Source organism: Lepidothrix coronata, unplaced genomic scaffold (genome assembly GCF_001604755.1).
Source record: "Lepidothrix coronata isolate B3197 unplaced genomic scaffold, Lepidothrix_coronata-1.0 Scaffold34, whole genome shotgun sequence".
Classification (NCBI taxonomy): Eukaryota; Metazoa; Chordata; class Aves; order Passeriformes; family Pipridae; genus Lepidothrix; species Lepidothrix coronata.
Window position 1 is genome coordinate 554771 of NW_016690214.1, and position 25470 is coordinate 580240.

General features: G+C 53.7%; 1 protein-coding gene across 1 annotated transcript; it reads right to left on the reverse strand.

Annotated features, from left to right (window-relative positions):
* Positions 1-446: 446 nt before the first annotated feature.
* Positions 447-25470, reverse strand: NPLOC4 (NPL4 homolog, ubiquitin recognition factor). Its single transcript, XM_017812116.1, has 17 exons — positions 25342-25470; positions 24333-24413; positions 21932-22044; positions 21282-21461; positions 19321-19369; positions 18302-18396; positions 17530-17653; positions 16793-16972; positions 15783-15869; positions 14239-14310; positions 13273-13399; positions 10998-11158; positions 4784-4855; positions 3619-3714; positions 2807-2923; positions 1876-1978; positions 447-1546 (listed from the first exon to the last, which is right to left on the reverse strand). Exons 1-17 carry the CDS (start codon positions 25354-25356, stop codon positions 1389-1391), a joined length of 1830 nt encoding a protein of 609 aa, XP_017667605.1. The 5' UTR covers positions 25357-25470; the 3' UTR covers positions 447-1388.

Below are 25470 nucleotides of genomic sequence, written 5' to 3' on the forward strand. Positions count from 1 at the left end.
ATGCCGAGCAGTGATGGGGTGCAGGTGGCACAGCACTGGGGAGCAGGGCCCCCACCAGTTCCTGCTGGGAATGGGAACTATCCCAGCCCTATGAGCGCTGTGTCGCCTGTTCCAGTTGGGAACATGGAGCATCCATGGAGCTCCATGCCAGCAGAGGTGATGGAGTGTAGATGACACGGTGCTGGGGCACAGCGTCCCCACATTCCCAGCGGGAACAAGGAACATCCCAGCCCCATCCCAGCTCATGGGAGGGAGCGCAGAGGCACTGGGGTGCGGCATCCCCCCTTTCCTGTTGGGAATGTGGAGCATCCTGGGACAGGTGACAGAGAGCAGGAGGCTCTGGTTTGAGGTGCTTTTATTCCACGTTACTCACAGCCCCCCTGCCCGGGCGCCCCCCAGCACTGCACCCCCAAACCCCAGCACACCCAGGGAAAAGCAACCGCAGCCCAGAGCCGGGCCTTGGGATGAAGCCTTCGGAGAGCCCCAGTGAGGGGCGGGGGGCCCAGAGGGTCCCTGCCCTGCTGGACACCAGGACACCCTGTCCTGGAGCAGGATGGGGCCTTCAGCCCCCCTCCCATGATGGGACACAATCCCAGTGCCCCTGGGATTGAACCAGAGCTGCAGAGACAGGACAGGGAGGCTCCAGGACAAGGCACCTCCATCATCCGCCTCTGCCCGGGGCAGCTCCAGCCAGGGGCTAAAGGGAGGGTGGGGACAAGAGCCCCAAGTCCCAGCTCCGGCCAGGACACGCTCCGGAGGGACAAGGGCATGGGGGAAGGAAGGCACCAGCTCCCGGGACACGCCAGAGGTGAGGTGGGTGCCCAGGTTACGTGGCTGTCCTGTCACCCCTTCCTCGGGAGCCCACTCGGGCTCTGTGGGGTGACACAGCACCCGGTGGGGACACCCCTCCTGCAGTCCCTACAGGGTGCCAAGCTGAGAGCCCACCCTGTGCCCGGTGTCCCGTCCTGCTCTGGGAACATCAAAGCCACCTGCCCACCCCGCCGGGGCCAGTCGGTGCCGGAGCTGTTGGGATCCGGGCACCCACACGGGCAGGGAACGGGAGCAAAGCTGCAGGCAAGGAGATGCCAAAGCCTCCCTATCTCCTCAGGAGGGAAGTGGGCACGGACCCCCCTGAGCCCCCTGGCAGGCTGGCAGCAGTGGGGATGGGGGGGGGCCAGCCCGGGGCACGGGCTGAGGGGAAGCGTCAGTTCTCCGGGCTGGGAGCACCAAGCGGCTCCGGGATGGCCCCCGAAAGGGAGCGAGGAGTAACTGGGGGGCTGGAGCCACCCCGTGCCCGGCTCCGCAGCCGGAGCTGGAAGCTGAAGGGAGGAAGGGGAGGGACAAGCGCCGCGCCGGCTGCTCCGGGGAGGCTCGGGGCGGGAGCGGGGCTAGGAACGGGGCAGGCTGCACATCTCGCAGTGGTCCGTGCCCGGCTGGTTCATGAAGGTGCAGTGCTGGCAGGGCCACATGGCTGCGGCCACGGCGTGCGACGAGCCCCCCATGGCGCCGTATTCCTGCATTCCCGAGAGCGGGACACCCACCGTGCCTGCGGAGAGAGCCCGGAGGGAACGCTGGGATCCCTGCACAGCCCACCCCGCAGCCCCTCCGGTCCCAACCCTGGGAGTGTTCCAGGGGGCTTGGAGCAACGTGGTCTAGGGGAAGGTGTCTCTGCCCATGGCAGGGGGTGGGATGAGATGAGCTTTAAGGTTCCTTCCCACCCAAACCATTCCACGATTCCACAACCTAGCAACAGCTTTCCTCCCCCTGGAGCCTCCAGCAGCCTCTTTAGGGGCTTGGGAACAGCACCACACACAGCCCCCAGCCAGCTCTGCCAAGGGACAAGGGACCCCCCTGCCCCAGGGACCCCCCTCTTACTGCAGAGCTGCTCGATGGTCGCCCACTGCTCAGATTTTTTCCAGGTCTGTGCAAGCTCCTCATTTTTGGTCCTCACGGCTTCCAGCAACAAGCTGATGCTGTCCTGGAAGCCACAGGAGGGAAATGAGCACTGTGACCCTTCCAGTGTCCCACTGGAAGCTGTGACCAGGGATGTGCCCTCCTTCCCTAGTACGGCAAGGCAGGACCCTGAGCCTGAGCTGTTTCCCCTTTCCCGAGATCCTTGGAGTGTCCCAGTTTATCCCTCTGCTCCCCTCAACAGTCAGATAGACCCCACATCCCAGAAGATTCCGTTCCTCTGCTTCCAGGATGTATCACCTACTGCTTTGGGATAGTGTGCCGGTGCTGCACAGCAATCCTGACTTCCAGAGGGGCAAATCCTCCACGCTGGAGCACTCCAGCCCCCATCCCCATCCCGATCTCCAGCTGCCCAGGGTCATCCTGGCTGCCTCACACATGCGCAGCCTCCGGCCAACACGGCCCAGCTGGATCCCACCGGGAAGCTCCGGTGGTGCCGGGGCAGCCGCCAGGCCCGCAGTGCCCGGCCAAGGGCAGCAGAGCTGCACTGCCAGGACACTCCTGGCCCCACCAAGGTCTGGGGGCTCTGCTCTCGTTCCCACAGAATTCCTCATTCTGAGATAATTTTTAAAATGTTTCCAGCTCTGGGAGCTGCAGCCAAGTTGGCTCTGGAATCATGTGGACAAACACCCCCCCCCAGTGCTCCCAACAGCTCGGGGGTTTTAAAAGGGTTTTAAAACTTTTTTAACCTTCTCCCAACAGCTCAGCCGGGAAAAGACAGCAATGGGACCCGCCCAGGGACACAGGATGGCAGGAATGGTCACCCCCACCCACCTGAGGGACCCGGGATGGGGAGGATGGATAGGGACAGGACTCTCCCCACCACACTACGTACCCGCAGAGGCATGACCTCATTTGTGACCAGGAAGAGGAGCAGATGGAAATCAGAAATGATGTCTAGGAAAATGGAGGATGTGTTTTGGGACAGGTACGTGGCCAAGCTGTGGAAATCCTGGAGAGAGGGGACAGTAATGAAGAGAAGTCACTTCCTATTTTGATATGCTACCAGACATTTCTGGCGCCTCTGGGCATCGGCTGCAATGTGCAGGGATGATCCCAAAATCAGATCCCAGGCTGGCTGACTGAATTCCAGCTAACAACTTCCAGGGAAAAGGATCTCTGCACCCACACCAGCTTTTCCTGACCAACTCCAGTGCACACAGAGCCAAGAAGTGCTCAGTGGGGCCAGGAAACTCCAGCCCTGTCCCTATGGAAAAGGGGCAGAGGGGGATGGAGCAGCCCTTTCCTCCCCATCCTCTGCCCTGGCCTCTTGCAGGAACAGCGCCCTGTGCTTTAAAATTCCAACCAGGAAGAGAAGGCAGTGCTCTGGGAGCAGAACAGACCCCAGACCCTCTCCTGTCTGTGGGGAGAAGCAGGTTCATGGTGTCTCTGTGGGGCTGGAGCCCCTCGGCCCCTCTGGTGCTGCCTGGGGGGCACAGGGAGCCCTGATCCCGTCACGGAGCCGTCGGGAACACGGCTGGCAATCAGCATTGGCATGCAGACACTGCTCTGTGCAGGAAGGAGTTTGGCAGCTGCACTGGGAAGGGGTGACTTGAGGGCACAGCTGTCCCTCTGCAGCTGTCAGTGAGCACAAGGGAAGCAGCGCCAATCCCTATGGAAGTGGCTCCATCAGGAATCAATCCTCACCTGAGTTTCTCCCAGCACATCACGGTTCTCGATGGGGAATGGATTTTGAGAAATAGAAAAAGTGTAGACTGGATCCTTGGGGAAAGTTGTAGTAATCTAAAGAAAAAAAAAATCCAAGGAATGATGATCAGAGGCCAGTGGGATATGGGAAGCAAGGCTTGGGATAGCCAAGAGCAGCCATGGCTATGATCCCAGCTCAGCCAAACAGTGAGGGATCCTGCAGGGATCTGATGGCTTTTAATTCAATTTAAAGTGATATCCCATCATCCCCTTGGCTCCCAAGCAGCCTTGTTTCTAAAGAAGCTGGAGGGACATAGATGGAGCTTGGTCCTGACAGATGCCATGGAGACCATCCCTCTCTGCACAGGTTACTGGGATACAGCGATCCTGGCACAGCTGTGCTAGGTGGGGATCCTGGGGGCATCCTAATACACATTCTATCCCTCTGTTTTCATCCCAGTGACAGCCCAGGTATCCCAGGAACAGGTGCCTTCACTACTGCAGGAATCCCTGCACTCCGTCACTGCCTGTGCCAGGGGCAGCTGGAGCAGAGCAGTTGCTCCGGGTGGATTTAATCGTTGTTGGCACCACCTCCAGCTCCAGCAATATCATCTGTCATCCCAATTATTTGCTTTCCTGCCTTCCATGCCGTTAAGTTTGCTTCCCAGCCCCAGGGCTGAGCCGTGCCGTGCCTGGCAGCAGCTCTGCTCTGGCCAAACTGTGCCAGAGAGTGAATTCCCCCTTCCAAGAAAAGGCATTTCTGGACAACCTGCTGAGTCACTTGAAGGAGATGGATCCCTAATTGCTGCTCTAAGACAGGCAGCTGGAGTTCCTTCCTTAGGCAGTGCCCAGCACACGGATCCGTGGGGCAGCTGCTCCCCGGCCGTGTGGCTCCGTGCCAGGGCGGAGCCGTGATAAGGCACCAGGGAGTGCCTTCCTGGGAAGCACCAGGCAGTGCCTTCCTGGGAAGCAAGAGTGTTCCCTGGCACCACACCGGCCCCTCGGAGCAGGGCGGCCACCTCCCTGCTAGGAATGCCTGGCAGCAGTGGAAAGAGGAGGATGGCGTGTCTCAGGAACCACCTCCAGTGGGAATTTTAGAGATGGGTGAAGGGTTTGCTGTGCCCTGACCATCTCCCGTGGGAAGCAAACACTATGGAATACTCACGTCTATGATGAGGTACTCGACCGGCAGCGGGCGAGCCAGCTGGGTGATCTCGTTCCCAAACTTGTCTATGTCCTGAAAGAGGAAGAGTCGGATTATTCCTGAGCATGGAAGTGGTGTGAAGCCCAAGGGATCATGCCCTGGAAATGCCCACCCAGGATCCTGAGCTCTGGCAGATCACTGAGGGTGGAAAAGAACCCAGCTGGGTGGTGCAGGGCTGCCCAATTCCCTGCAGCTCTCTGGGGCTGGAGATCTCTGTAATTCCAGGATCTCTGGAATCAGGAGACGGGATCGCTGTTTCCTCGTGAGCCAAGGGAGTGTGTGGTCACAAACCACCTTGGGCTTGTCTCCCACTGGATATGGACCTGGAATTATCTAAGGAGTGTAAATCAAGGTGTGATTCTTGGGGTTGTTGGACTTGATGATCCTTATGGGCCCTTCCAACTCCAGATATCCTATAATTCCATGATTCTAAATGCCATTTAAGCAGCTCTTCTGTCTAAAAAAGGAGGGACAGGCCACATCTGCCTCCTTAGCCGAGGCAAACCTGCCTTTCTGCAAATCCAGGAGTCCCTCATCCAACTCTTCACCTGGGAATTGGGAATCCAGGCACTTTCTCATGCCCAGACCCTTAGAACCAAGCACATCCCACGGCGTAAACTTGTTTTGCTTTGCCAGACGAAGAGAACATAAAGTTTAATTAGGGAGACAAACGGCCAGCATATGTTCATTAATCATAACCTGACAATTAGACGTGATTGATGTCAAACACGCCGAGTTCAAACGGCGCTTTGGAAATAAATCCCAGAGAACTGACACTTTTCATTAAAGATTCTGTACGAGGGGGTTGTGTTTTCTACCTAAATCATCACTTAACGTGATATAAATCATTCATTGAGCCCCACATAAATCATATGTCCATAATTCCCAGTCAGGGACTCTATATTGGAGTTTCCATGGACTCAGTGGCTGAAGCCAGACCAGAGGTGTCATCCCAGAAGGTTGTGAGTCCCATTCCTCCAGCGGATCTCCCGTGGGATGGGAGCAGCACTCCTTGGGCTGAGCCAGGGAGCACCATGCAGCAACAAGCTGCTGACTCCCTCCTTTCTCCCTCCCCTTTCCCCCAGCCGTTTTCTCCTGGAGAACACCACTCCCCCACTCTCCCTGGTGTTTACACAGCACAACTATGCAGAGCAGCAGCCAGCACCATCCCGCTCTCCCAGTACTCCCAGTCAGACCTCGCCCCAGCAGGCTCCAGCACGCTGCTCCCCTCCAGGCACAGCCCCGCTTCCCGACCCCCTCCCCAAGCACCCCCTGTCCCCAGGAACTGTTCCCTCTGTAAAAAAAAATCTCCCTTTCAGTCTTTGAAGCTCCTTTGAAAAGCAGTTCTGATAAGGATCTTTGCTCCTCACACATGACAGGTTGTTGGGAGCTCCTGGCCTCAGATCTCTCTTGCTCTGACAGGAGCAGGAGGAGCTGTGGAGCCTTTTTTTGGGAGATCACAGGACCCCAGAGCCAACCTGCTCCTAGATCTCAGTGATACCACAAGAGGCAGGAATCAGATCCAATCAGCTTCCCAAACACAATCCTGCCCCTGCAAGAAGGGACCTGCAACAACTCACGCATAATTAGCCCATCTGGAATTCATTTTCCAATCTAATTAAGTTCTAATATGCAGAAACATTTTTCCAGCACCTGTTGGCTTTAATCTCCCCCTCTGGGGATTTCCATGTTAAATGCCTGCTTTTTCATGGCATGCTGCTGAGGCCTCCAAGACATCCACAGACTGGGACCTCGCTCCCCCTGAGCCGAGGACGTGTCCCAGTCCTGACAGAACAGCCCCCCCGAACACTGACATTCCTCTCCCACCCCCATGGATCCTTTAACTATGTTTTAAAGGCCTTAATGAACATCAAGGTGGGAGAAAGATCCTTACCCTGAACTTGGCATCACCAGGACCCCACCAGTGCCCTATTATTGCTGCAGCCTGAGCCCCCCAAAGCCCAGTGGCACTCGTTCCAAAGGGAGCCAAGGAAGGGGTTAACGGAGCCACAGGTATTTGGCTCCTGGACAAAAATCCATCAGCAAGGTCTGGACAATGAGTTATCCTGGTGGAGATTGCATCAGGGCTGGGATTAGAGCCTTCCAAACCACTGTTTGGAGGCAGAAGCTGCACAGGGATGGGGAAGAACAGGGAGAAGGGTGGGAGTACAGCTGGTGTCACACACCTTGGTGGGATGGAAAGGCTTCTGGGTGGTCTCGGGATTATCCACAGAAGGTGAGGGGAGCAGCCAAGTGAGGAGCCTGGGCGGGTGTCAGCCAGGAGGGAGGCTCCGGATCCGTGTCCCAGGGCTCGACAGCCGTGAGCATCCCACGCCGTCAGCATCCCAGGCTGTGAGCATCCCACATCCCACGCCGTCATTCCCGACCTGCTCCCTCACTGTAGGCACCGTGGAGCTCAGCAGCCGCCTGTCCTTCCCGTGTGGGAATAAATCCCAGCCTTGCTCTTCCCTCTGCCACTTCCCAGCACTTTGCCGGGCGATCCTGCCCCTCGCACGGAGAGCGCGGCTGAGGCACAGAGACAAAGCGACTTCCCAAGAGCAAGTGACAGGTCAGGGAGAGTTGAAACCCTTCCCAAGAGACTCCTGGTGAGCTAATCCAGCATCCTCCTCCCCGGAGCAGCCAGGACATTTAAGGCTAAGGCGGCTCGTGGTGGGAGGGCAGCCAGGGAAGTCCTTCCCCATTAGTGAACACTCCCTGCAGCCTGGCTCTCCCTGGGAAGAGGATTTCCAGTGCCATGGAAGGACAGCCTGGCTCAGAGGTCCTGCTGGGCTCTAATAAAAGCAGGGCCCTGGCTTGGGGTTGTCCCAGGGCGGGATGGGACACGTGTCACTGGTGCCAGGCCAGGGCTCAGAGCACGTGTGGGACTTGGGGGCAAAGGGCTCTTGCACAATACTTGTAAAGGGCTTTTGTCTTACAGCATCCCAAACAAACTCTGGGGGGATATTAAACCATCCCAAAGAAACTCTGGGGGAATATGAAACCATCCCAAAGAAACTCTGCAGGATGTTAAGGCAGCTGTAAAATGCAACTCACTTTGAGGATGACGATGACATCGTCATGTTTGAGCTGCCACAAATACCAGTGATAAGAGACAAAGACAGCCAGCCCCCAAATCCAATCATCCAAGGGTTTTAAAGGGTCTGTAAAACACAGGAATCTCTTTCCCCAGTGGTGGAGCAGTTCAGCAATGCCAGAATTCCTGGGCCAGAGGACTGGGAGGAGGGACAGCAGGGACAACAGGGTGCAGGCAGGGAGGGATCCCTCCAGCTGGGGCACAGCACTGAATAATCCACCCAAGGTACATTCTTAGGGAACTCCAAATCAATCCAGCTGTTTTCCAGAACCAGATGGACAGAGGAGGCTGCTCGAGGGCAGCAGACAGGACAGAAAACACTTATGTGGAACATTCAGAGGGGCTCGCCCTCATCCAGCTGAGAAACTGGGTGAAGTGGCCGTTGCAACATCATCATCTTCACTCACAGAGTCTTTACCCGGAGCCGTGTCTGTGTCTTGACAACATGGAGTCCTTCACGAGTTCCGTGTGTTGAGCTCTCCAAGCAGCACGTGCCGGCTGTGAAACGTTCCAGCTGGAAACACTGCACTGAGATGCTTCCCAGGCACCCTGGGAGGCTGGGGGGGATGTGTCCTTCCTCCTGGCTAACTTTACCTGGGGAAGCACTTCAGAGCATAGTAACTTGTACTCACAGTCCCCAGACCCCTCAACTCCCACGCTGGGGCAGAGCTCTCGCATTCCCGGGCCAGGAGAGCAACGGCCGCGTGTCCAAAGCCAATTCCACGGGGGTGGCTCCTCGGAGCAGCAGGCGAGGGGCCAATGCAAAGAGAATGGTAAAGAAATACAGAAACCACACAGCTGGAGGCTCAGGAAAACTGCAGGACAATGCCAGTGCCATCAGCTTTCCCATTTCCACGGAAGAAAAGCAGTACCTTTTCCCATTTGGAAGCCGGAGGCGAATCCACTGGCCCTGCTGTGGATCCAAGTTCCCTGGATCCTGCCTCACATCTGGCTGTTCTATAAATACATCCACACTCACAAATATCGGCCTCCTGGTCCTCATTCAATTAGAATTAAGTTGTAGAGCTCCTTTCATCCTAAAGGGCTTTTCAGATGGATATTGTATGGGAATACGCATGGACTTTTCCCTGGACCAGCAATGGCTGTGCAGTCAAGGGAAAACAACTACTCCAAAGTGCAGCTTTCTCCCCAAAACTGGCTGGGGGGTGGGCAGAGGGGAACCATCACAGACCAGGACAAAGAGGGAGCAGGGCACTGGACCCCGAAGATTCCATCCTGTGCTGCCAGATTCTTCCTCCTCCTGGAGTTCACTCAGGCTTGGACAGGGCTGTTGTCACCAGCCCAAGACAGATGAGGTCGTGTCTCTGATCCCAAACCTTGCCCATTTAATGGGACCCCGAAGGTTTCCCAAGCCAGAAGTGACTAAGCTTTACATAGATTTAAGAACATTAGGAAAAAATCAAGGGGTCCTAGAGCCAAACTCTTTTAAGGCTGAGGGATAATCCCACCCGGCAGAGCCATCCTTGAGCACTCCGTGAAAAGGGCAACTGGGGAGAGAAGTTCTAAAACCCGAAATCAGCTGCAGCCTGATCCGGTGAATCAGTGGTTCATGGAAATTTCCACGGAAGGCTGGAGCCATCCGTTCCCATTCTGTTTATCTCCCTGCTTCAGATTATGAGGGGAGTGAAGCCCTGCTGGGAACACCCACCAGCTTCCTGCTGCTCCCAGCACCCCGGGTGGCCCACATGTGGGACACAGACCTGTGGGACCTCCTGCAATGCGCCCGAGTGTGGCACAGCCCCGGCTCCTCCAGAGCAGGATCAGGGCACGCCAGGAGATGATCTCATCTCCCTCACGTTCGGGGCCAACCTTTGCACACCCCAGCGCTGCTGGATCTTAATTGGCCCCGGTTTATCAGCTCCGAGAAGGAAGAGAGGCAGGGATTCCATCTACCCTCCCTCTCCAGCACTGGATTGATCCCAGAGGTGTTCCTTGTTTCCAAGTGGGGCCAAGCCAAGCCGGCACTTCAGCGTTAAGGGGTGGACGATGGGGTCTCTCAGGGAAATCAGCACTTCCCAGTCCCAGTTTCAGGACATGCAGAACAGCCTGACCAGCTCCATTCCTGTTGCTGGTGCACAATCCACTCATTCCAGTCATCCCAAACGAAGGCAGCTTTCCTTATCCGTGCTCCTTAAGGGACAGCTTTAATACAGGCAGCAGGAGCAGGCACGACAAGGAGGAGATAACTAATGGGTGATGGATGGCTAATTAGCTGGCGAGCAGTGCCATTAATTAATTCCTCTGTCCCTGCTCACGGGGCACCAGCAGCCCCGTGCTGGAGCAGCAGCACTATCGGCATCTGCAGGGAGCCTGATCCCGAGCTCCTGACTCGGCCCTGCAGGAACACGAGGGGCTGAGGGTCTCCAGAAACAAGTGCCAAGGGAATAATGACATTCCATCCATCACCAACAGACCCAAAGGGCGGCAGGCAGGGACCAGCAGTGACACTCCAAATAGTCCTGGGACCCCCCTCCAGCTCCGGAGTCCTCAACATGGGAAGGACGTGGAGCTGCTGGAGCAAGTCCAGAGGAGGTCATGGAGATGCTCCGAGGGCTGGAGCCCCTCTGCTCTGGAGCCAGGCTGGGAGAGCTGGGGGTGTTCACCTGGAGAAGAGAAGGCTCCAGGGAGACCTTAGAGCCCCTTCCAGTCCCTAAAGGGGCTCCAGGAGAGCTGGAGAGGGACTTTGGAGTGACAGGACAAGGGGGAATGGCTTCCCACTGCCAGAGGACAGGATTAGGTGGGAGACTGGGAAGGAATTCTTGGCTATGAGGGTGGGGAGGCCATGGCACAGGTTGCCCAGAGAAGTTGTGGCTGCTCCATCCCTGGAAGTGTCCAAGGCCAGGTTGGAGCAACCTGGGATAGTGGAAGGTGTCCCTGCCCATGGCAGGGGGTGGAACAAGATGAGCTTTAATGTCCCTTCCAACCCAAACCATTCCATGATCCTATGAAGTGAGAGTATTTCGGACCCGCTTCAGTTGTGCACATGTTCCCTGCTGCTCCTCAGGACCAGAGTGTGGATCCAGAGGCACATCCCAGTGCTGCCCAGGCCCTCACCCTTACCTTGTAGAACACATCAGGCACGTACTGCTCGCTGCTGGACTCCTTGGCATAGCCCAGCTCCGGCGCGTCCCGGCAGGGCAGGAGGCACTCGTCCCGCACCAGGGCCATGCACTGGTTCGACACCTGGTACCCCTCGAAGTGCACCTGGTTGTCAGGACCACCTGGAAAAGGAGAGAGTGGTCAAAAATCCCAGGATCACTGAGGCTGGAAAAGAGCTCCAAAATCATCGAGTCTGACTGTGCCCGACCCCACCTTGTCACCCAGCCCAGAGCACTGAGTGCCACGTCCAGTCATTCCCTGAACACCTCCAGGGATGGGGACTCCATGGCACAACCCTTTTCATGGAGAAATTCTTCCTGAAAATCCTGCACAGGGGTGATTTCCCCAGGGTAACTCCGAGCACAGCATTAAAGTTGGACTGGATGAGTTTGGAGCTCTTTTCCACCTTAATTCCAAGACTCCATGAATTAGACTCGAGGGTCTTGCTAACAATGAGAAACACTGAGATGAAGCTGCTGGTGCTGCTGCACAGGAAGAATTTTAGGCAAGAATTCCTTCTAAGCTCCAAATTTCTTTAGTCACACACAGTTCCAGAGCTATGCCAAGAGCACAGACCCAGGGGACAGCAGGAATGCTCTGCCAGGAGCTCCAAGGAGGAGAAGCTGCCCTTTTGGGGGCTCTGACAGCATCACCCTCCCACTACCCTGCAGGTGTCTCCTCCTTTTCCAAACAAAACCCAGGCACAGCGTTCCCAAGGAACCCTGAGCTGCAGATCCCCTGGTCATGTCAGGCCTAAACAGTGTTTTCTCAGCCTGTCCTGGATGCTTTGGTGGAAATCTGACATGGAAAGTGGGAATTAAGAGCCTGGCTCGCGGAGGGATCACATGCTTGGCGCTTTCCTTTGGATAATGTAAGCAACATCAGGTCATGTGTCACTGGAATACAACTGGAAAGAGAGGATAGAGGCAGATGGTAGGAAAACATTACTATTTCCAAAGCTAGGAATTCAGGAGGGGATAGGAATTAATCCATGGAGAGGATTTAAAGGCAAAGTTGAGGCAAACTATCCAAATACATTTCTGTGGCACAAAAGGAAGGACTCAAGTGTTTAAATAGAAACCTGCTGGGCTGATTGAACAGAGGAGAATGAAATTAGCTGGAACAGCAAAGAGGAAATATTCCTTTTCTACCCTTTGATCTGTAACCTCAATCACTCACTGCTCCAGAACAAACACTCCTAGAAATTAAACATAGACCAGGACGGGGGGAAGGCCTGAACAAAGTGTGTTTGCTCAGTAAAACACCCTGTTTAAAAAAAAAAAAAACTGAAATAAATATATATATATAAAAAAGAGATACAGATCTATCTTTAATGAGAGATGGATGTGTTTAGCAGTCTGGAATGTACAGGAATGGGCCTGTTGACTGAAAAAGAGCTTTTTCACTGAAAAAAAGGCCCCGGGAAGCCTTACAAAGCCAGGCTCAGGGCAGGCAACATCCTATCCCACTTTCACTTTTCACACTGGATGCTATTTGGAAGTCATGAGGGTTTTTCATTGTGTTAAACAGACCCAGAACTCAGCGATTCTGCTCCAGGGAAGGTTTAAATGAAGACATGTGTCATCCCATGGAGAAGAGCAGAGTGAACTGGGAACACTCCAACCCTCCTACCACATGCCAGTGTCCCCCCTCCCAGCCCAGCCCATCCACAGTGCCTCTGGAGACTCCCTGAAAATGGCTAAATCCAGAGGTTTTAAGCATAAGCACTTTGCAGGCGCTTCTGTTTAATTCAGCCAAAAAAGTATGTTTTCAAACCCCACGTCAGGGTTTCCCTGACAGCGACACAAGGGAGATAAAGGTCCCTCCTGAACTTCCTGAAGGAGGAATTAATCCACAACTTTAAGGATCTGGATTGTTGTGGTTCTCCACTGCTGCTTCCAGGCAACAGAACGTGGAGCTTAAAGATTTGAAACAGAGAAGTGAGACCCAGTTATTGCCCTGGCTGCAGGCAGAGAGGGATTTCTGGATCAGAGAGGTGAGTCTGAGTCTCATATGAGCTTCTTTAGACAGTTGTAAAGTAAAAAAAATAGGTAAATAAATAATGAGTAATAATTGCAGAGAGGATAGAACAAAGAATGAAAAAGTATTTTAGCTGATAGACTAAAACCCTTGTTAAACAGGACAGATGGGGATCAGGGCGTGTGATTTTTGGCATATTCTTCTACTAACAAGAGGTAACTCAGGTGTAACCCAGAGAGCTGGGGCCAGTTTATACCTGTAGCCACAACCGTGACAAACTTGGATCCAAAGTGCCCATCTGGGGAGAGGCGACAGATGTTGGGCTGCTGGTTCTGGAAGTTGCCAGCTGTGATGCACTCCTCTGCACTCAGGTAATACGTGTCCTGAGGGGAGAGCACCAGTGCCAGTCAGCGAAAGGACAGCGTGACGTAGCCCAGACCTATTTCCCTGGGCTGCAGCCAAGGGAAACGACCAACACCCCAGGAAAACACGCTTTCGTGGAAAGCTGCTGCAGAGCCCGGGACAGGAATGTGACCTGTCAGCTCCCCAGCCCTGAGCTGGCTCAGGACTGTCCCACGGAGAGTCCCCACCCACATTTACACACCAATTTTTTATTTTTTTTTTAAACTGAAGTTTCACTTTCCAAATATGGATATCGCTGGGTTTACAACCACAGGAAGCTGAGGAGGTTGAAGTTTGAGCCACGTATGTGTCACAAAGCCCAGCCCATGGGAACATCCTCTGAGTCACTCTGGGTTTGCACCTCACACCCCCACTCCCTCCACTCCACGGAGTTTTATTAATCCTAAAAAGGGCAGGGTTAGATGGGAGGAAATCCTTCCCTGTGAGGGTGGTGAGGCCCTGGCACAGGTTGCCCAGAGAAACTCCCATCCCTGGGAGTGTCCAAGGCCAGGTTGGACGGGGCTTGGAGCAACCTGGGCTAGTGGAAGGTGTCTCTGCCCATGGCAAGGGACTGGCACTGGATGTGCTTTAAAATCCTTTCCAACCCAAACCATTCCATGATTCCATGAGCATCATTTCATTAAAGTAGAGGGGTGAAGGGCTGCAGGCAGCTCAATCCCAAACGGTTTGAAGGGTTCAAGCTCCCTTTCCTTCAGAAGCACCTGAAAAACCCCATTTCACAACAATTCCAGTGTCACCTGCACCCCTGCCCTGCCCTGGCTCAGCAGCTGGAATTAGCTGGGTCACACCTGGATCTCACCTTGTTCCTGCTGTATCGAACGGTGCCTTTCCGTGTGTCCTCAGAGACCAGGTCAGTGAATATCCAGCCGACCTACAAAGGGTGATGGAGAACGTTGCTTTAAGGAAAAAAAGGACAAAAAAAAAAAAAGAAACAAGAAGGAAACCAGAAGAGCTTATACATTTTCAGCTCACAGGACACGATGTTCTTGGCTCCCCTCGGCCCTGTGCACGCTGCCTGCAGGGAATGGCTCTCCTAGCTGTGCCGGGCTCTTGGAATCCCATTTCCAGGAGCAGCAGCATGCCAGCTGGCTGGCCAGGGCACCTGCAGTGTTATGTTTCACTATGGAATATTTTTCATGGAAAGATCTGGAGGCTGCAAGAGGCCTCTGTGCCTCCCACCCCCCAGCAGAAAGCAATTCCTACAGAGTGCCCGGAGCAGCTCACGCGGTCCCAGTTTGAACCTCTCACATGATCCCAGTTTGAACCTCACAGGCTCTGGTTAGGAGGAAGCTCATACTGGAGTGTGATTCATTCCAAACTGGAGCCTGTCCCGACCCAAAAAACACATTCCTGCTTTCTGTGGTTGCACACTGGTGTGTGCATGTACACACCAATAACCCCTGGAGTGGGCATCCCTTCCACACACGTGTGCCATGCGTACACACACCTCGGGACGAACCCTCTCCACCCCTGTGCCAATCCCAGCCCCCATAGCGTTAACCCTCCTGAGGCAGAGCTCCCTGCAGAGCCCAGACAGACCAAACCCTGCAGCCAGCACTCAGTGACGTGTTAAATCCCGTGGATTAAAAATATCTGATGGGAGAAGCGGAGGGAAAACATGGTAATAAATAAAACACACAGAAGTCTTGCTCCAGCCTCTGGCGAGGGGTGAGATCTTATCTGGGAGAACAAAGCCCTCCCCACAGATGTTTACAGTCTGCACTGAGCCTTCTCCCAGTCGAGTTTTCTTTAGCAAGTCAAATCTTGTTTGTGTACATCCCATTCCTGGCATTCCCACCATACCAACGGTGCTCCCAAACCGGAAAATATCAGCGCAGGTTTGAGGGATGTCAGGAAATCAGTGGACCCCGAAGGGATGACTGGCAGGATGGAACTGAGGGGGACCTGCACCCCTAAACCACACAACTCACTCCCTACAGCACCAAGAGACCCCATGGAGGGCAATAAAATCCAAGAGGAGCCCCTGCTCCTGGAAAAGGAGCACGGAAGCAACTCCAGCTCCATCTGTGCCAAATTAGCACTTGCCTGGGAGATGCTCCCAGGAGCGGCTCCTGTCTGAGGGGAAAGAAAGGGAAAATGGTGTTCCTGTTGCTTTGCTCCAGCCTCTGATGTCCCTCGTGACTCCAACTGCAGCTGCACTGCCCCGTGAGGGGTTTGTGCTCAGGAAAACCCTCTGGTGTGGGGTTTTATACCTAAAAATGTATATTTTATACCTAAAAAAGTTGCTGACACTTAAGTGAGATTTAGGTAACCCAAAAGGTCTTGGTCTGCTGATTTCTTTCCCTGCCACACACAGATACACAAGATCCAACACATCCTGACCTTCCTCAGGCCGAGCTTTGCCGCGATCTCATCCACGACCTCGGCTTTTGGATCCTCCAGGATCTCCAGGCTGTTCTGTGTCCCGATCTGCAGCAGAGAGACACTCGTTAGTGAGAGAGAACAGGAAAAAAACCAGGATAACCACTGTGGGGAGTGAGGCAGAGCATGGGAGCAGAGTCTGGTGTCGCCCCAGAGACCTCCCCTTGCAACTCTGCTCTCACACACATTCCCAAGGATCCATTTGTTCCTCTTCCACTGGCAATCTGCTGGATTTCACTCTGGCCATGCTGCAGGAGTCACCAGGATGAAGGAAGCACAGGAGGAGGGCTCAGACCGTGTGAAGCCAAGCGGTGCCGTGCCCCATCTAGTGGGGACTCCAGCCCAACTCATCCTCAGCCTCTCCACTGTTCTGCCTTCAAATCATTTGGATTTCATTCTGTCTAATTAAGCTGCTTAAATTTTCCCAGAGAGCTGGGAAGGAATTGCAGCAAGGGCTGCAACTGTTTTTTCCTAGCACAGAATTTCTTGGAAAATTTCCTGGAAATCCAGGAAACAAGGGAAGATGAAAAGTGAAATCCACTTTTACAGTCACCCTGGATTTAAATAATTTGAACACAGAGGAATGTAAAACATATAACATAAATAGAAATAGATATTAAAAAGAATATATTAATAAAATATAATATAAAAGTATAATATAAAAATAATATAACATAGGATTACATGAAATAAATATAATAATATATTATAAATACATAATAAGAAATAATATAAATAAGATTAATATGAAAAAAAGGCGGGGAATCAACAAAAAGCAAATCTGGGTTTAAAAATCTTTTGGTGGCAGTAGCTGATGGTGACATTAAGGACATAAATCCCACCATCTTTTCCTCGGGACAGTTTTCCCTGTGGAGCTGCAGCTGGAAACGACGAGTGAGGTTCTCCCACACTCAGCAGGTGTTTCTGTGTCCCCCAACCACGAGGGGACCCCGGGAGCAGTGGGGGCTCACCTGGGGGGGTTCATAGATGGCCGCCACCTCTGCCCGGATGCCCAGCGGGATGTCTTTGTGCTCCGTGTACCGGCCGTACAGATATCCCAGATGCTGGTTCCCTGTCTTCCTCCAGAAGTCTAGGAAGCGATCTGCAATTGTGTGGTTCTCAAACATGATGTTGTCAACATGCCTGTATTTCTGTTTGACAAAGTTCAAGCGTCAGGCCGTCCTCCGCTGGCTCCGGTGCCTTCCCAGGACTCACTCACACCACCCCTCTGGAGCGGGATCCTGCCACAGCAGGCGTGGGGGAAGCTGGGGGCTCCCTCCCTCTCCCCTCTGCTCAGCTCCCACCCCTCAGCACTGCTCCCTGCCCAGCAGGTCCCATCACGGGCTGGAGTGTGGGATGTGCTGAGCACCCCCGGCACCTCGGGGTCTCTACTGGGACCTTCACCCCAAGAGCCTTTGCAGGTAAAATGACACTGAAATTCAAGAGGAAACAAGAAGCTGAGTGGCCTTTGGGATCCCCTGAGGAAAAACAGCAGGATTCATCACTAGTGCTGCCAGCTCAGTCCTCCATGCTGGGAGGGAACTGTTGACCCAGGACATTTTGGAACCCTTTTTCGCAAGGCCTGAAGAAGCTGGGCAGGATTTCCCTGACACCTGGAGGCTTTGTGCTCCAGGCTGGCTGTTCTGGAAGTCACCTCTCCCAAAAGGGAAGCCAAGGCCCCTGTGAAGTGCCATGAGCTCAGTCTCACCTGTCTGTTGAGGGTGATGGCGCTGGGCTGGCACTTGGTGCAGATCCCCTCTGGCCAGGGAGGGTGTCCCTCACACCCCGACTTGATCTTACAGCTGATGTTCTCCAGGGCTACAAACTTCCCCCTGGGAGAGGGGGGAAGAGAAAAGGGGGGAAAAGAAGGGAAATGGGGGAAGAGAAGGGAAATGGGGGAAGAGAAGGCTGCTGTTACCACAGCAAATGCTTTTGGAGCAGTAATTTATGGAGCACATGGGAAGTAACAGGTTGTAGCACTCGGGCAAATCAGAGCTCCTTTCATGTTCATGAGGTTTCCTGGAAAGGGAAGTTCCCTTCAAATGGAAGTATCACGGACTTGGGCTGCATCTCCCAGAGAGATTTAAAAAATCCCAGTGGTATTTAGGAATAGCATGGAGATACACCTCTGTGTAACTTATGTCCGTGGAATTTGAGAACCAGGCTTGGAGCTTGGTGTAACTAGGGAACCTCCTTCCTTCCATCTGGCCTTCTCCCCCCATCAGGAGTGTTTCCTGGAAGTAATTACATTGCCACAGAAAAAAAAGGAAAACTAGAAAGAATAAACCCCCTAAAATAAAAAGCCAGATTATTTTCCCCCCTGCCTTTTCCTTTTTTCTTTTATTTTTCAACACGTTTCCTCCTCAGTTTACCATTCAATCCTCGCATCTCACACTGAGATCTGTCTGTACTCTCATCTGTGTTTAAAACAAAAAAAAGAAGCTACAACAAGATTCCCTTAAACCCAGAGCTTTTCTTACTTGTCTGCCCCTCCGGTCAGCTTCCTGATGTAGGCATGGAATGACATGTGCTTCACAGGAGGCTCCAGATGGTTCAAATAATCCTCATCGAACGGCTGCCAAAAACACCACACAGAGCAAAGGCAGGTCAGGCACCTGTCTGATAACACCCTGATCACTGAGCAAATGGATGTTCCAGAGTCAACCTCACCAATGTGGAAGCAATCAAGGAAATTCAGGCTCATTTTCAAGGCAGCTACTACTGGGATACAAACAGTGCAGCTTCACGATGGCGAGTTTTATGGTCGCCTCCTGCTCTGGTAACAGATTGGCTCCACAAATCAGAACGAGCCTCAAAGGCAAAAAGCCTTTTCCTTTCGATATCTAACAACAAACAAGGACACAGCTGCTCCAACACTGCCAAGGGCTTCCAGAGCACTTCCAGCAGTGGGGAACAGCCATCCTGGAATGGCCAGGATCCCCTTTGGAGGGGTGGCTGCTGCTTCGTGCCATAAATTACAGAGCCCAGCACGTTTGGAGGCTAAAGCTGCTTCAAGCTGAATAATCATGAAATCATGGAATGGTTTGGGTTGGAAGGGACCTTAAAGATCATCCAGCCCCACGCCCTGCCATGGGCAGGGACACCTTCCACTAGCCCAGGTTGCTCCAAGCCCCATCCAACCTGGCCTAGGACACTTCCAGGGCTGGGGCAGCCACAGCTTCTCTGGGCAACCTGTGCCAGGTGGCTCAACTGGGAAGTGCTGGGATACATGAGAGAAGGGATAAAACAAGATACAGGAAAAAATGAAGAGGGAGAAAAAATGGAGCACTTTTTAAAGCACTTTCTGTTAAACTCATTATTGCAGAAAACTATCATTAACCATGATAAACCCGAGGTCACAAAGGCCTGGAGCTTTAGTGATCCCAGAGCCAGCAGTGCACAGCAGGATTCCAGCCTGGAAAAGTGTTCCCCTCCTAGGAAAAATGTTCATACTGGGAGAAACTGGTGTGAGTTTGTAGCACCCTCCTGGGGCTCTTACCTCGAGCGGGACACAGTGAACACATTTACCCAGGGGGCCGTGACGACACCTGGGCAGAGAGAGAGAAAAATGGGGTTAAATCTCATTTAATATGGGAACTGAAGTAGGAATAAATCTTATTTAATATGGGAACTGAAGTGGGGTTAAATCTTCTTTGATAACAGAAAAATCAGACTGTAGGAGTTGCTCTCGAGTAATTTTGGTGTGGAAGAGCTACACGAGCTGTGAGCAATCCTCCAGCCTCCAGGGAATGCTACAGAGGGGTCATGGAATGATGGAATGGTTTGGGTTTGAAGAGGCATTAAAGATCATCCAGTTCCACTTCCTGCACCTTCCACTAGCCCAGGTTGCTCCAAGCCCTGTCCAACCTGGCCTTGGACACTTCCAGGGATGGGGCAGCCACAGCTTCTCTGGGCAACCCATGCCAGGGCCTCACCACCCTCACAGGGTGGAATTTTTTCCTAATATCTAACCTAAATTTCCCCTCTTTCAGCTTGAACCCATCCCTCCTTGTCCTGTCACTCCAGTTCCTGATGAATTGGACTTGAATCATCTTGTCCAGGTTGAAGTTAAACCTGAGAGTCTCAGGTCAAGATCAAACTCTCCTTATGTCCCTGGGAAGAGACTCTGCTGTCCCAAAAATCACCTGAATCCACGTCAGGTCAGGTTTCACAACCCTTCAAGTTCAAAGAATTCAGACCCTTCAAATTCAAAGAATCTCCAGGCCACGTGGCAGGGCAGGTTTTAACAAAAAGCCACCCAAAACATTCATCCTTTATCAGGCACTGGAGGATGGGCTGGAACAACCAAGTGTGTGTTTTTTGGGCAGATAAACCCCGCAGGGTAGAGTTAGAGGAGAAAACCTCTCCTTCTATGGTGATTGCTTTAAAGAAACCCTAAACCAACAATAAAATCCCCCCCAGCACTAAGTCAGTGCTGCTTTCCAAAGGAAGGGCTCTGGAGATTGGTGTGTGGAGACAATGGATGGGATCCAGTTGCAGGATTGATTTTAAGGAGATTTTGTGGCAGATAATGTACAGAAAGGAGCCCTAAATGCTGCTAATGCACTCAGCATCCTTCACTTGAGATTGATCCACCCTCCCAAACCCAGGAACAAGCCCAGACACCTCCTTTTATCCTAAATACTCACCCCTGGGCTTTGGCTCCCTGCTAGGAACAACTTCATTGATTCCTTGAAAAGTGTGGGCAAGTTCAAGACAATGTTTTCACCACAGAGTGGTGGGTTTTGCCTTTATTGCTTCAATAATGTGACATCTCATCACTTATGGTCAGCCTAGGAAGGTCAGAGAGGATTTTCCACACATTTCCCTGCTACTGCAGCACTGAGGATAAACCATATGGGGGACAACACCACAGGGAAGGGCAGATGATTCTGTTTCAGCAACAATTCCTGGTTGCCTTTAAAATTTTCCCTCAAACCCTTTCAGGAGTCTCTTTCCAGAGGGTTCCAGTCCCAAGGCCACAAGTGGGACCCAACTGGGATGTTAGTGCTGAGCAATAAAACCCCATCACCCATCCAGGGGGTGTTTTAGCAGCACCAGTGTAGATTTGGGGTGGGTTTAACCCATTGTTGTATTATTTTTACACAAGTAGAAGCTGCTTTGTTTCCCAAGGGCTCTTGCACGGAGGAGCTTTGAAAAGTGGGACTTTGGTGCATTTTTGTGAGCAAAAGGGACTCCCTGGTTTCACAAAGGTCAGAAGGGCACGTGATGGAAAGGAAGTAAAAAACTAAGCAGGGAAAGACCCAAGTCTCAATTCCACATCTCTGTCACGGGACACTTCCACTCATTCCCCTTGCTTCTGTGTTCCCCTTTATGAGAAGTGGCTGGATCTGAGGGCTCAGAGTGCTCCTGCTTGGGACATTCCCTGGCTGCTGGGCTCAGACATGACATTCCAAACTCTGGATACAGCAGGAACACACACAACATCCCCCCACTCACAGCTGCTGGTCTCGGTTCCGGTAAATCTTCCCATCCTGCTTGATCAGGTACTGGTCGATCTCATCCTCCACCACCTGGGGGGCAGCCCCAGGCCGGGAATTTTGGGAGACAGAGGTGTCCATGGTCTCTGAGGAGGAGCCAGCTGGGCTCAGGGGGTACAGGAACAGCATATCCCCGTGCCTGCAGGGGTGGGAGACAGCACACAGGTAGTGGGAGAGGTGAGAAACACCACTCAGGAAGCTGGAGCTGCTTCCCAACACGCAGCCAACCTCCTGAAACATGGAAAAGCATGGAATGTGTCCCAAAGTATAATCAGACTAGCTCAGGTGGCAGTTGGAAGCTGCTCCATCAGCCACCTCTTCCTGCTGCTCTGGTCATTTGCCACAATAAACGCAAAACCCTTCCATCAAGAGACACAACCGAGGGGAAAAGATGGAGAAAAAGGCAAAGGGAACCTATGGAGAGAGGCAACAGCTCCAGGAGGGAAAAGGAGTAGTGTGGATCCTGTGTGGATCAAGTCACAGCCTTCCCAGCTGGCACATTCCAGGGACACGCTACACATGGGATGTGATTTTTCCCAACGCTGCCCATTTTGGAAGCTCCAAGCAGAGCCCCCCACGCTGGAAAAAACCCTTCCCACGGGGACTCACTTGATTTTGAGCAGGTTGAGGGATTTGTTCTGGGCTGCTGTGATCTCCCCTGTCCTGTTCCTGTTGGTGTACACGGAAAAGCCATTATTCCTGAAGCCAAATTCCTTGGCGACCTGAAAGACAGGGGAGAAGGACAAGGTGTGAGGTGCCTGAGGGCTGGAAGGGTCTCAGAGCCAGAGCTGATCCCAGGGAACTCCTACTGCAGGAATTCAGCACAGTTCTGAGCTCAGGGTAATGGGGAGACATGGAAGAAACAGCTGGAAACAAAAGCAATGGATTAAAACAGGAATTTAAACACCCAGAATGTGTCTCTCCCTCACACAACACAAATGCAGAGTTTGATCTAAATCCAGGCAAGCACTGCAGGACTGCAGGGAGAAACTCCTCCACTATCCCAGTTCTCCCTGTTTTCTCGCTCCAGCCACACCAACAAGTCATTCCCATTCTCCTGGGACCAGAATTCCTCATCCATACTTTCACATCTGTGGGTCTTTTGCCCTCAGCTCCGCTCCCACCAACCAGCTGCTTCACTCAACCTCTCCCCGCTGTTCTGCCTGTTTATCCTCACTTTCCTCCTCTCTCCCGTGGAATTCACCCCCACAACAGCCACCTCTCAGCCCCCACGCTGGTTTTCCCTGCTCAGTTTAAGGCTGATTGACTCGGGATCAGTCCAACACCTCTTCCCAGCAACAATAATTTACACATTTGGCCACTTGAAAACATCAGTTCAAAAATGGTGTTCAGAGTTCCTCTACTTGACAAGTTTTGCCCCAAATTCTGAAGTCAATGGGCTTTATTCTTAATAATAAAAATAATCCCTGTGGCTTTGGGAATAGGGAATGCCCCCAGGACAAATGTGATGAGACACAAAGAACTGTCACATGAGCAAAGCCATGAAAAGCAGGTTTTTTTCCTGTCAGCTCCACTGTGATTTGCAGCAGTGAGTGATCCATGTGAATGGGACCCTTTCACGGGATCAGCTCCTGCTCCTCGGGCCACAGAATTCCATTTTTGGGGCAGACAAATCCCACAACACATTAACAACAGGTTTGAGTTGATTCCCGACTCAATTCTACCCCGAGCACAGCCAGAGTCACTTTTTTAGGGCTTTTCCCTGGATGTGGTACAAGAGACAGGGAGGATTATCCAATCCCTTATTCCTTGCACACTTCTGGAGCTTCTCTGGAGCAGATCCAAGTTAATTCCCTGTAGGGAAGCAGCAATCTGATGCCTCTCTAATTCCAGCTGTCCCCCTAAACACCAACCCCACTCCCTGGGTGAACATTCCAGTGTTAAAATCCACAGCACAGGTAGGAGAGATCTGGATTAAGATAAAACACGGATCTCAGTTGGCAAAATTTGCCCCTTTTCTCTTCCAAGCAAACCCTGGAAATAAACCCACACAGGTCTTGTGTTTGGCTCAGCAAGAGGACAGAACCTTCCCCAGACCAACAGGCCATTCCAGGTGCTTCTGTCCTGGCAGGAAGTGTTTTCCAGCCATTGTTCCACACTGCCTCGGGTAACCTGAGCCCTGGAAAGCAGCAGCTTGTTCTGCACAGGCTCCAGAGATCCTGAGAGCTTTTTTTACCTCGGGTGAGGCTGCTCAGAGGCTCCAGTGGGTGTCCCTGAGCCAGCCCTGGAATCCAGTAGGATTTTTCCTGGCCAGGTGGGAATGCTGTCAGGGAATGCTGTTGGGTCTGGGCTTCAAACAAAGCAAATGACTCACAGAGAGCAGGTTTCGGGCTGCTCCCATTCCCTTCCCCCTCACAAGGAGAACAAAGAAAGCCCAGTCTGAGGGTTCCAGGCTGCAGAGGAGTTCCAGGAGGGAATGAAATGGAGAGCTGCTCACTCCTAAAGAGCAAACTGACCACGGAGCAGCTGCATCACCCCACAGCCAGCCCCCCTGACAGCTCCTACGCGGCGTGTTCCCTCAGCCAGGGGGGAAATCCTGCCCAGAGCTCCCTCAATCCTTCCCTTGCTCTCTCCAAACCCATCTTGGAAAACCAGCAGCACACACAGCACATCCAAATGACATTCCAAGCCCAAATCCAGCAGCTGAGCAAGGCCTGGACCCTGGTTTGACCATCCCCCAGCTCCCCTGTGCCACTGTCACCCTCTGCTTCCCAGCTGCCACTTCTTTGGGAGAACCCTAAAAAATGTCCTTCCTGGGAAAGCTCCCACCCCAGGGGACCCCAATGGAGAAGCTGAGGGAGTTTATTTTCTTTAAATGTGTTATTTTCCCTCTGGAACAGCAGGAGTTACCCAACAGAAGTGTGGGTTTCCCCCTGGAATGCTGTCCTGTGCTGCTGGCAGTGAGGTCAAACACAGGTATCCCATGGGACAAGCAGTGGGAGCCCTGCCCCATCCCGTGGGGAGGCAGGCACAGGGGGTCCTGGGGTACCTTTTTGAGGAACGTTGCCACCGTCTCTCTCTTGGTGGCCGTGATTCTCTTCACTCCCTCCGGCGACTGCACACGGATGATCTGGGAGGGAGAGGACAGTGGGTCAGGGAGGGGGACAAAGCCCACCCTGAGCCCCCAGCCCCGCATTCCCCTGCTCCTCCCTCCCGTTCCCATCTTCCAGAGGGTCTGGGAACACCCAGGGGGACAGCACTGGGTGGTGTCTGCAAGCACAGGGGTGGAACCATCCCAGTGCTCCGGTAGGAGCTTCTCCAAGGAAAACACTTCTCTGAGCTCAGAGCTGGAATTAAACCCTCAGGAGGGCGGATCAGAGCTCCCAAGGGGGGGTTATTCACGCAGGCACCAGCCCAACTGGTGTTACTGGGCACTCCACTGGTCGTGGCTGAGCCCTGGTAATCAGGAGATGGGGAGAGGCTTGGGCTGCTCCCGGGAAACCAGAGCTCAGGAACGGGAAAACCGGCAGATTCTGGGGTGGGGGGGAAGGCCAGGGGAGTCCTTCGGGTGCAGGCAGGGAAGGGGCAAAGGTAAACCCCGCTGTCCCGGGGCGTGGAGGGGCTGGAGCTGTTCTCAAGGGGCCGTTCAACCGCTCCCGGGGGACACGAGGACACGGGCAGGGGGCGGCGTGTGTGGGGAGGGGACACGGGGCACACGAGGGGACACGGAGGGGGACACGGGGGGAGCTGCCCGTGTCCCGCCGTCACCCCTTCTCACTCTCTCAACTTCCATCCCGGGCACAAGCCCGTTGGGACGGGACCGGGAGCCCTTCACCGGACCCACCAGCTCCTTCTCCACCTCCCCCCCGAGCCCCTGCCCGGGGCTCAGAGACACCGGGGGTGTCCCGGCCCCGAACCGCGGGAGAAGAACCACGAGGGGCCGTCCCGCGGCGCCGCGGGCGCTGCCCGGCGCAGGCACCGCCGGGCCCGTCCCGGTGCCCCCGTCCCGGCCCCGCAGGAATCTGCTGCCTCATCGCCCCTCCCCCGGCCGCACTCACGATCGTCTCGGCCATGGCGCTGCCCGCGGGCGCCGGGGGCTCGCCGAGCCGCTCACGGACGGCCCGTCCCGTCCCGCTCGGACTGTCCCGGCCCGTCCCGGCCCTTCCCGGCCCTTCCCGGCTCCTCCC